Source organism: Brachycentrus maculatus, unplaced genomic scaffold (genome assembly GCF_059751285.1).
Source record: "Brachycentrus maculatus isolate JH-2025_06_01 unplaced genomic scaffold, ASM5975128v1 h1tg000097l, whole genome shotgun sequence".
In the NCBI taxonomy this organism is placed as follows: domain Eukaryota; kingdom Metazoa; phylum Arthropoda; class Insecta; order Trichoptera; family Brachycentridae; genus Brachycentrus; species Brachycentrus maculatus.
In genome coordinates, this window is record NW_028280851.1 from 1,630,844 (window position 1) to 1,643,281 (window position 12,438).

At 32.4% G+C, this 12,438-nt stretch overlaps 1 protein-coding gene across 1 annotated transcript in view; it reads right to left on the minus strand.

Annotated features, from left to right (window-relative positions):
- Positions 1-3,518: 3,518 nt before the first annotated feature.
- Positions 3,519-12,438, minus strand: part of LOC148310401 (adenylate kinase isoenzyme 5) — a 42,683-nt gene continuing 33,763 nt past the window's right edge. The window contains exons 6-11 of the mRNA XM_088258527.1: positions 10,506-10,736; positions 9,004-9,185; positions 7,623-7,848; positions 6,315-6,479; positions 5,404-5,584; positions 3,519-3,862 (exon numbers count right to left, since the gene is read on the minus strand). Of these exons, the coding sequence (XP_088114653.1) occupies positions 3,519-3,862; positions 5,404-5,584; positions 6,315-6,479; positions 7,623-7,848; positions 9,004-9,185; positions 10,506-10,736 (1,329 nt within the window). The remainder of the gene's footprint in view (positions 3,863-5,403; positions 5,585-6,314; positions 6,480-7,622; positions 7,849-9,003; positions 9,186-10,505; positions 10,737-12,438) is intronic.

Here is a 12,438-nt window from a genome sequence, read left to right on the forward strand (position 1 = left end):
ATAAGTAGGAAAAAACTGTGTTAGTTCTTTTTTCGCTGAAATTAATATTGACGGTTATAAAGATAACAATCAACCAAATATCATCGAAACCTTAACCCATTTCTAAGGTTTTCACTTATTCAAATGTATTCAAATATAATGTATGTTTTTTAATGGACTTTAAATTCAATTAAATAAAAAGAGTTCAAAAAAAATATTTAGTTTTTAAAAGGAATAATGTTATAAACAATTGTAATGTACGAGAAAAATGGATGAGATGAATTATCTTAAAAATCATCTCATAATATTGCTATTGCTTTTAAATAAAATTAAAAAAAAAAACTAGAAAACTTCATTTTGAACATTTTTTAATTTTTTTTTAATCCTCGTTTAAGGTAAACAAATCAACCCAACAATTAAAGTATGAATTGATTTAAATTAGAAATCTGCTACATGCAAATTTTACAATTAATTCATGTTTGTCAAAAAAATGTACAAAAACAAAAACAAAAAATAATGAACAAAATGTCTCCAGTAGTTTTATGAGAAATAAGTAACTTAATGTTTTATTTCTAAGTTCAAAACAAATACAATGAAGCATATTCACTAAATTCAAGAAAATTACGTAGAGAAACCCTATTTATGTACTTAGTATAATTGCGATGTCATTTAATTATATACTCTTTAAAAAAGTTTTTTGGTCTAATAGGAACAAAAATTAGTTTATGTTAATCTTAATGTGTCTATATTATTTATTTAAGATGCATACGTGAATAAAATATATTTTTAAATATAAAATGACGACTGATTAGTGATATTTAAATATAATATATTGTATAAATAACACTATATATTTGTAGGTTTATTATATGTAATAACTATTGTTCTTATCTTATAAATTCAGAAGGCACTTTTTTGACAATGTAAGAAAACCTGACTACATAATATTCTTAACTTTTATATTATACTTAGATTCTACATTAAAAAAAGTTAGATTAGTTAGTATACCAATTGTTTAACCTATAAAAATGAATAATTAACTTGTTATAAACTTATTCACTTAATGTATTATTCTCTAAAATAATTCTGATATTTTAATATTCAATTCTTTAATTATGTATTTAGTTTAAAACAACATAGCATTTTATTTTGACAATTCAAAGCAAAACCAACTAAATGAGAAATAGAAATTACTCGTTGGAAATATTATATATATATATATATATATATATATATATATATATATATATATATATATATATATATATATATATATATATATATATATATATATATATATAAATGTATATTTATATATATATATATATATATATATATATATATATATATATATATATATATATATATATATATATATATATATATATATATATATATATGTATAATATATATATATATATATATATATATATATATATATATATATATATATATATATATATATATATATATATATATATATATATATATATATATATATATATATATATTTATACATATATGACTTATGTATGTACTATGTTTTAAAATAACAAAAAATTAAAAACAGCAAAAATAAACTAGAGATTCTGTACATTACACCAGAAAATAATAATTTGTAGAAATATTAAGCATAGATAAAAAAGAAGTATTAAAACATTAAGATAAACTGCATTTAATATATTTTCATGTTTATATACTATATGAAGTTTAAACTTATGCTTTTATACAGGCAAAATTAATTGAACTCTTTGTTTCTGTATTCCTACATATAATTAATTTTTTTAATGTTTGCTAACTAAACTAAATTTTAAAATTGCTTTTCTAAGTTGTGCATGATACTTCGGTCGGTATGATGGTATGTTATACAGACCTCGTATAATTGCAACAGGCAAAAAAATCGAACAAAATATTTAAATAAACAATGAATTCCATTGCAGCATCAAAATGTATCCATAAATCGTGAGTTTCTAAAAAAACTTTAAAATTTTACAATAAATAAAAGAAAATTTTTTAAAAAAATTAAATAAAATTTTAGAATAAGGTGCACCCGTCCATTTTTTTAACTGAACAAAACGCAATTAAGTTTTAAGATACATTGAGTAAAATCGGACTATACACATCCATTTGCCTTGTTATCACGTATCATGTGAATTACTTATGCGGTGCGTTTATTAAATAAACCGATATGTGCACAGGAACTAAGTCGAAGTTTTAGATACCGTGTTCTTCTAAAAAACTTTATTTTGCGAAATTGTTTAAAAATTAATACTCCACATACTTTATTTAACTGACAAACGATATTTTATTACTTTGATCAAATTGAATTGATTTAACAAAATCCCTAACATGAAAATAGTATAAGAAGGTAAAAAACTAATTAATACTACATTTTATGGTAAATTTTTGTTTATAATATTAAAGTTAATAATTTTACTAGCTATATTATAATAGATATTTTATATTTATTAGGTATTTCACATTAATTTTACATATCTAAAATTAAAAGTAATTTAGAACTTTATATCCTTAATAACTACATTTTTTTAAATAAGTTTTTTTTAGAAATCCGAAAATTATTTATAATAATAATATTAAATGAACATGGTTGTTTATTTTATCAAATCATACAATTTTTTTTTCTAAATGTCTCAAAATCAAACAAAACATATTTTCGGATATTTAAATGTAAATGATTATTAAAATGAATGTTTTTTTATTAAAATGTATATTTTTAAAGGAAAGTGGTTTTTATCTTAGATTTTGATAGTTTTTAGTAATAATCTTATTTAGAAATAGGAGACAGCATCTAAACATTATGAAAAAAGGGCTTATAATTTCCCATTAAAATTTAAAAAATATATGTTATATTTGGTAATATATCTGCTATGCGTTGCGGCAGTTCTACCGAAATTTCGTAACTATAAATATTGAGCATTAAATTTTAATTTGTTTTTAATACATTCAAAATCAATAACAGACGGCTAAGTGATCAAATTAAATTGATTTCAATATAATTTAGCAAAACTTCTCATCGCACCATTTCTTGGAATTGGTCGAAAAATTTTATGACTCGTCTAGAACTGGGTTTAAATAGGTAATCCATAAAAATGAAATGATTCTTTGTTTAATATGAAATTCAGTATGGATATAATATAACAGAAAGTAATCACTCAACTTCAAAAAAATGTATGACAAGTATTCCATGAAAATTTCCAAATTTAACGAGTGTTCCACTGTAGAAAAAGTTTGGGAATCTCTGGTTAAGTATATTGTCAATTTCAACATAAAAATTTTGCGTTTTAAATTTAAACGTCTTTAGATTGAAGTGACTAGATTTTATGATATCCCTTTTTATTTTTTGTAAAATTAATGTAAAGCTAGAACTATTATCATTGGATCTCGGGAATTCGCAAAAATAAATTTAATTCTGCAGAAATATAGTAACAAAACTCCAAAAAATCAATACAAGAAGAGTAAAACAATTTTTAAATATACACACACAGGTTTTTTTTCAAATTTTCAACAATATTTTAATTTTATATATGCGTATCCATATGGTCTATCCCTTGATAGAGTTGTCTCGTGGGTGCGTTTGTTTTTAACGGAGCCACTTTGCTATTCGCTAATCCGGGGAACCCGTTAACGGCCGTTAGTCCGGCGAATCCGTTGGCGAGCCCTCCGCCGTTGGTGACGCTGGCTACCGCATTTCCGGCGCCCGCTACGGCGTTGCCGACGCCCGCCACGACGCCGTTGGCATATCCGTTGACCGCCGCGGCGCCGTTCTTGAGAGCTCCGTTTCCAGCATGCCTGATCCCGTTAGCGACTGCGTTGCTCATTTGCGGACCCACGTTTTGCACTTGCTGACTTATCGTATTAATACCTGAAAATAAATCACAAAAATAATATACATTTTAGGTGTCTAAACTTGTAATGAAGCACCTACCGTTTTTATACGAAAGAAGAAGGAAGTCCGAGCATCCCAGAGCATATTGCATATCATTGGCATTTTGCAGGCATAAGGGATCGCTTTACATACTTGTGTAACGTTCACCGTACTACCCATGATTAACAACCACACTTCTCAAATTTCAGATGTTGTATAACGTAGTCATACAGGAGAAAGTTACCAAGTGCATTTTTTACAAAAACTTGATCATTGACTATTTAATATCTGACTAGCTTAACATTCTCCTGAAAAAATCCCAAAGCTATTTTAAACATGGAAGTTTAATATATTGACTTGTTAAAAATGACTAACTGCATTGGTGTTTATTTTCATGCCAAGCAAAAGTGACTTAAATGGCCCTCCTGAACATTTTACGATTTGTTAGTTAGTCACTCTCTCCTGTACAACTACGATATATTCTTTAATTGATTCCTTTTTTCACATGTGAGTGCTGGAAATCATGTGTGGTTGAGTTGAGTAAGTTTTTTTTACTCTGCCCATTATTGAATATTCAAATTGCATGAATTTTTTTAAGATGTGAATACCATATATTCTTTATGAATAACATATATAAGTATTCGTTATATTCTTTTCGTTAGTTTTTATGTTTAGATTTAAAATTTTGGCGGTGCCCTCGGTTGAGAATTTGTCATATTTTTTTAGAAGTTAGACAGTCAAATGAGATTAAAACTTTTAGATGCATCTTGTCTTATTTTTCGATTTACGATCTTCTTTTACGACCACGTGGATATAGGATTACATCCAACAGGATCGCAAGATGAATAGGCAGAAAAATGGCAAAAAGGACATAGACTCTCAGTGATAACCAAGGCGACTGATAAAAATGTATCTACTTAATACAAACTAGTGTAATGTAAATTGTAATTTTTTACTATTAAACGTATCCCAACTTGAGATGAAGCACCTATAGTTTTTTTTAAATAAAAGTGATCGATGTTTGAGCATCCCAGAGTTTACGACCTGGCATTTGACTGGCTATATAACTATACAAATTTCTGAACTGATGGCGTCACAATCAACCATACTTCCGATTCTATCAAAATACTACCCACATGTGAAAACGATCCAAGACCATTGCATATATAGGAAGTTTTAAAAATTTATAAATGTTCAACAATAGGCAGAATGGTGGACAAGTGTATGACGTGTCAGCCAAATGCCAGATCGCAAGGCCTGAGATGCTCAGCCTCCATCTTCTTTCACATAAAACGAAAACTGAGACATCTTTAATATTGATATTTCATCCATAGGTTGAATAATCTAGCTTCTATTAGTCAGTGAAGAATGAATGAAAATATATTTTAATTTTTTACATAATGATGCGTTTACTAAACCAATTTTTTTCTACTACTTACAAAGCTATATTGTCAAAGCTTGTCCGTTCCTAATGTGCATCTACATTCTACATATCAAGCTAAGATATGTATAGAACGTCGCGGATTACCTAAACGTACCTGGGAAAGGCTGTCCTCTCCTCGACCCGGCGGTGAGCGGGCCTGCAGCCCCCGCGGGGTGCGCCCCCGAGCCGGCCCCCGCCGCGACCCCGGGCCCCGGGAGCCCTGCGGCCTGCATGTGCTGCACCATCACGCGGTTGAAGTCTTCTTGGACGGGCAGGGTCTCCGTATCGCCATCGACCTATATTCAACATTCAATCATTTGTTACTCCTCCAATATGCCTGAGAAAAAATAATAGATGGTTTTTCAAAACACTATTATTTTAACCGTTTGGCTACCGAATTCTGATCTAACGGCTTTCGGTACTCTGCTGAGAAATACCGGATCTGTTGGATCTGACGTCATGATTTATAAATGTTTCAGGTACATTTTATCTCCAAAACTCGTAATATAAAATATCTATTTAATTTTTAACAATAATTTTCGCTTGTTCAAAATCTAAAATCTCCATTATACTCTGATTGTTTTGAAATTTAACACAATGTTGCATTCGAATTCACACGTGTTTTATATATAATTGTTTAATTGTATGAAGCATGTTGAAAAAAAAAATTTTTACCTCGATGGCAGCGCCATTTGTGTAATGTAAAAGTAATATACGCATTACAAAATATTTCTCATGGTAGATATCGTACTTCTCGACAGCTGCTCTCACTTAGCATATTAATGTTTTCCATTGCATTGTTGTTTCATATGTATCTACATTTTTAATATTGTTGTTTCACAAGCATTGTAAAATTATACATCTTTGAAATGTATGGTTTATATTTTCCATTCAAAGAAACTAAGCCTCAACAACGCGTGGCAGCATATAAATAGTATGAAATAAAATAATTTTAAATCATTATTTTGGATGCTTATTCCAACTCCTAGGACCACGACTGTGTTTTGAAAAGATAATAAAACTTACGATGGTGAGTCTCTGCTCAGCATCAAGTAACTTGAGCATGGGAAGTGAAAGTTCTCTAAAGAGTTCTAGTCTTCTCCTAAATGCAGCTACACTGTCGTCCAGTCGACCTCTTCCTAGCTGCAACTTGGAGCAATCCAGCAGAACGACTTGGGGATGTTGGTTGAACTGCAATAACAATAATGAATTCAATCTAACTGCAAACAAAAAAATTCAATTCACAAAATTATATTAACTGCAAACTAGTTGTGGATAACAGGACCATTTAACAAGTAATGGAAAATTTTGTATCTTGGAGTTGACGTTAGTAGCAATAGTGATCTCTGTGGTGAGACTCTAAAACAAATCAATAAGGCTACAGCTATATCCAGATGCCTCCGAAATTCAGTGTGAAGGAACAATCACGTTAGAATTGAGAGTAAAATGAAGATTTACTGAATATGTGTTGACCAATAGCCACTTATGAAATCGAGGCAGTAAACAGATACTTCTAGAAATCCCGACTTCAAACCTCTAATATGAAAACTCATTGGTCCATGTATAGCCGGAAACACGTTGCGAGATAGCAAAAGAAACATTGATATTCGGAGCACACGTAAAACTGAAGATAACGTGAGGTGGAGATGACAAGGGAGACGATACTGGAATCAACATGTAAACAAAATGTAAGAAGATAGACTTCCACGTATCGCCCTTCAAGGAAACCCCAAAGGACGTAGACTCCCAGGTAGAACCTTGAAAAGATGGAGAAATAGCTGGCATTCGATGTCGCAACAGGAACAGGCGGCGGACAAACAGATCCCCAGGGTCTATAGAAAGATGAAGATGAAGATGAAGATGAAGATGTAGAATAATATATTAACTAGCAGGTAATGGATATTGCTCCCAAAAAGGAGTTGGAACAGTCTAGAGGGTGCTGGAGACCTTTGGAGGGCAGAAGGTAGTGATACGTATAAAAAAAATTGACCCAGGATAGAGGGTTAAAATCGTTAGGATAGTGACCTTTCCCCCTCGTGTTATTTCACCATCGATAATTCGAAAATAATTTATTTGTTCGATTATTTACATCTCGAATACAAAGAATACTAATGCGGAGGTGATACATTATAACTGCCGAGGAGGTATTGGATAAAAAAAGTTTGAGAATTAGAGAATTAGCCCAAATGTTATTTCTCAATTCGAGTTTTACCGTGCCGAGGACACACTTTACAATATTTATTTACAAAATCATATGAAAGAAAATTGTTTATGACATGCCATAAAAAAATGTTATTAAGTACTATGATTCGGTTGAATTTCATGTCTCCTCACCAGTTGTTCGAAGGTCTTCGCCTGTTCAACGTCCCTGGGGAAGCCGTCCACTACGACCCCCGCGGCTCCTGCGCGCGCCGCGGCCGCCAGGCGGTCCTGCACCAGCCGCATGACCACTCCGTGAGGGACCATCTCCCCGCTGGAGATGGACTGGCGGGCGATGGCAGCGTCGCTGCCGGCCCTCTGATCCCCATTCTCGGCTAGCTGGCGAAGGTTGCGACCCAAACTGAAAATATCCACAAGAATTGTTTAATTCATTTATATGACTATATTTGTCCGCCTTCGCAGTGTAATGGTCAGCACGCTCGGCTACCGTTCTGGAGGTCCCGGGTTCGATTGCCAGGGGGGGTCAAATAAATATAAGTGATTTTTTTCACTGTAATATTTATTCAATATTACCCTGGACTGGTACCTGAAGCGGAGGGCTGATCACTATTCCTTCATGTGTAAAACGATCAAAATAACACTGCATTTATATGAAGCAGTGCCCTATGCACCATTGGGGTGCAGATAAAGGTTTAAATAAAAAATATTTGTAAGGTCCTCAACTAAAAGTTATATTTCCAATATTGCACAAAAAATGCTTTAAATGCAAATCTGTTCTGTTGACTGTATTTTATCGAAATCTTTATTAAAGTTGAGATAAAACATGACCAATCTTGTGTTAAACTAATATGAAATCATTAAATAGGACCAAAACGTTACAATTTTACAAGCTAGTTGTTACTACTAACGGTACCGGAACACTTTTCATTGGGAAGACGGAAACGCGCAAATGAAGATAATCTTTTATTTATTAAAAATTGCAAAGTTATAAGTGTAAAAATAACAAAATTACACCAATATATCGAATATTACAAAACACAAGGGGCGAGAAGAACAAAGATACACCAATATATCGAAAACAGAGCGAGCGCGGCGTATACACGTTTCGAATCTTATTTAATCTGAGCACACAAATATTTGTCCGCCACCCCTTAAATACTATTTTAAAGGGGTGCGTGGGGTGGGGACAGTATTTGTAACATTTAAAACTTACTGAACTGCGTTTCTTTGTTCTTCTCGACTACCTTTATTAATACTATTTTAATACATCAATTATTCTAAAAAATACACAGATTTTGGCCGAAACACTAGTAATAATTTATTTTAATTATTTATTTTTCACCACGAAAACCTTTGCATGATTGTTTAAATACTGTAATACGATTAAAAAAAAACAAAAGTTTGTTTCGAACGGATACGTCCGAATGGAAACCAAGGGTTTCTATACCGGACCTTAGAATGTGACGGGAGCTTTCAGAGTCTGTAGTTAACGTGCCTCAACTAGACGCACGACAGTCACTTGTCGTGTGTGCGGGGTCTAAATCTTAATAATCACCTCAAGTGCACCCATCCCTTGACCTGGCTGGCCACCTTCTGACACAAGCTGGCCTTGTTGCTGCCCGGTCCCCCGATGACCCACAGCACGGGCGGGGTCTGGGTGCCCTTCACGGGGGTCTGGTACCCCGGCTCCATGTCGGCCGCCCGGACCGTGATGACGTCAGCCTGCACCACCTGCTGCTGTAAAGTAAAACCACAAACAAATTGAAATCTTTTACAAACTTTAAATAAAAATTAAAAAAATTGTGCTTGAATCTTTGTCCACAAATCTAGGTTTGTGATAACTGAAGTGATAGATGAAGAAGAATATGGTAGTCTGGGTATTTACGGGGCCTGTCAAAGGCTGATTCAAGTGATCAATTTACACACAAGTAACATGACAACCACACTACTCAAATTCATGGAAGTTCTATATACTTGAACCAATTTCGAAACGTTATTCTTGAATCCTTAGAACTTCACTAGAGACATCTATTGGTGAAATTTCAAAAGTCAAATGGCATATTCTTTGATTGACCAGGCTTAAGTTATAAGTTAATTAAAAAATAACAATGATATTTTCCGACGTTTCCTAGCATGTTAAATATTTCAGGAATAATCGAACATACGTTTTATAAAGGTCTCTGTTAAATAAAATAAAAATCTTAACTCAACCATAGATGGTGCCTAGAACTCATTTATGAAAGAAGGTATCAATTAAAGCATATATACAATTTCCGAATTTTTAATAGTTTGGTTGTCAATTATGGGAAGTATGGTGAATGTCACACTAATATACAAAGTGATAACTTAAACCAGCCGAAAGCCCTAGGATGCTCATACATCCATACATCCATCTTGAATCACATAAATAACGAAGATGATTAATCTTAAGTCAAGACACTTAATTACAAACTTTTTGGCATGCGGTAACAAACATATCACTATATTTACAACAATCAATATTTTTACTCACTTCCCTGAATTTTAAAACGAGTTTCAAAAGGGACTAAATGATGAATATTAAAAATCTTTCAATACTTAGATATGTAACAAGGTACATATCTAAGTAATGAAAGATTTTTTTTTAAAAATTCAATACTTAGATATGTACCTTGAATCTACGTCTAATGTAATATTTTTTTAAAGTTTTTCTTTACTAAGATATGTATCATTGAATCTACATCCAATCTTATCTTTGTTTAAAGTTTTGCATTACTAATATATCTATCATTGAATCTACATCTAATCTTTTTTTTTAAAGTTTTTCTTTACTAAGATATGTATCATTGAATCTACATCCAATCTTATCTTTGTTTAAAGTTTTGCATTACTAATATATCTATCATTGAATCTACATCTAATCAATTTTTTTAAAGTTTTTCTTTACTAAGATATGTACCATTGAATCTACATCCAAACTAATCTTTGTTTAAAGTTTTGCATTACTAAGATATCTACATATCATTGAATCTACATCTAATCTATTTTTTTTAAGTTTTACGTTACTAAGATATGTACCATTGAATCTACTCTGGGAAGCGTAGGTACTAGGGGGGCCGGTTGTGCGGGGGGCGGAGCGGGATAGGGGGGCGCAGGGTCCACTCCCACTATCTCCCCCGGGATGCCCCCCGGCCCCGCCCCCGTGACCCCGTTGGCCGCCGCAGAGGGGTCCTCCTGTGACCCCAGAATCCTCAACACCGCAGAACGGAAGTCATTGTACACCTCGCCGGGATTTCGTTCCCCATTCACCTAAAAGTAAAAGAAGAAAATAACTTAAATTATGCATTTAAAATAAATGATGTACTTAGGAATCGACGAGATAAAAATGTAAAAATAAATAGCAGAATATATAGCGTAAATTTCACTCTTTTCACATTGCTTGGAATTCAATTAACTTCACACTTCTCTTTCAAATTTTATGTTTGCAATCAATATTCAACAGCAGACAATTGTAAATTAATTATTGAGTCTAATCTAGAACGTTATTGACGGTTAATTTTTTTACACATTTAACATAACATCGAAGAAAATATCACCAAACAAAACGAATTCGGATGCGTTTGTATCGATTTGTTTGTACAGACAGTCGGTAATTTATTATTAAAAATGATGACGGAATGGGGATAGAATCCTTTTATTTCTTTTTTATTTAACTTAAATATCGGTAGACAAGAGCTTTCATTATTTGAAAATATTTTCATTTAAAAAAAAAATATTCGAATAGAAGGCTCCGATAAATGGATAAATAATACAGATACAATTTTAAAATTTGGTATAAATAAAAAAAAACTTAATATAAATATTTAACTAAGCAGTCATCTACTTTTTGAGCTGATGCAATGTTGAATTCTTGCAATTTCAATGCAAAAATTTCATTTGTGTATTCCAGCACTGGGTAAATATCAACCTGCGAAGTACGGGGCATAATCAGACAAAAACGAGAAGGGTGAAGAAACTTAATTTTACACTTAGCTTCACATACGGTGCAGTACAAATGATGTGGAATGCATTGAAACACGTGTCACAATAAATTCGATATAGAATAGGTATTTACCAAACGAAATTTAAATTGAAAATGGATAAATATTTCTTTAAAGTGACAGCAGAATCAATTGATATATAGATTGAAGAAACTGCGATGCACACGTGGACAAATGGGGGAAAAAACTCACAAAACCGTGTGACATCTCAAATGCTCCGGATGCCTTCCCAGGCAACCAGGATATACTATTACCAAAGGATTAACTGGTCTAATTTAAGAAAAAGATAAACTTACTGCAACTGATGAAAAGATGATAGAGAATGAAACAAATTAAAGGGTTTTTCGTACTTTGGAGCTCAACTTTCGCAACTTTTTCATTTTCGGCACACCGTATCGAAGGCGGGGGTAAGTATTCGCTTGATATTGTTTATGACAACCTCCCCAGTGCGGGGGGCGTAATTAATAAACCAGTTCCAGATATTGAGTGTTCCACTACGGGCAGTCGCGGCGGTGCCAACTCTACCTCTCATCAAACAGTAATACTCTGAGTTTCCTAGACGCCTGCTGGTGGCAAACCGTATAATTTTCCCGGCTTAATTATTCATAAATTTAGCCTCATACAAAATACATCGGAGAAATATCGAACCAGTGCGACTTCGGATATATTGGATATTTTCTAAAAGGTTTCCGAGAAAACGTCGCCTGAACAAACTCTAGTGGAAAATTCACTATGATCGTTGTTATTATTGTAAATGCCGAGCACAAAAAATGACTGGTCAAATTATAAGCTGCATAAAAATTGAGAATCATATCTCCCAGTATTTAAAAATATGACTTGTGCGGTTGTCAATCATAGGTTGAATGATAAATATTACACATATATAGTGATCACGTAAACCAGCCTATGACAGGTCGTAAGCCACGAGAGAGTTCCATATTTTTATTCATCTATGTTGAGATATCAAAATG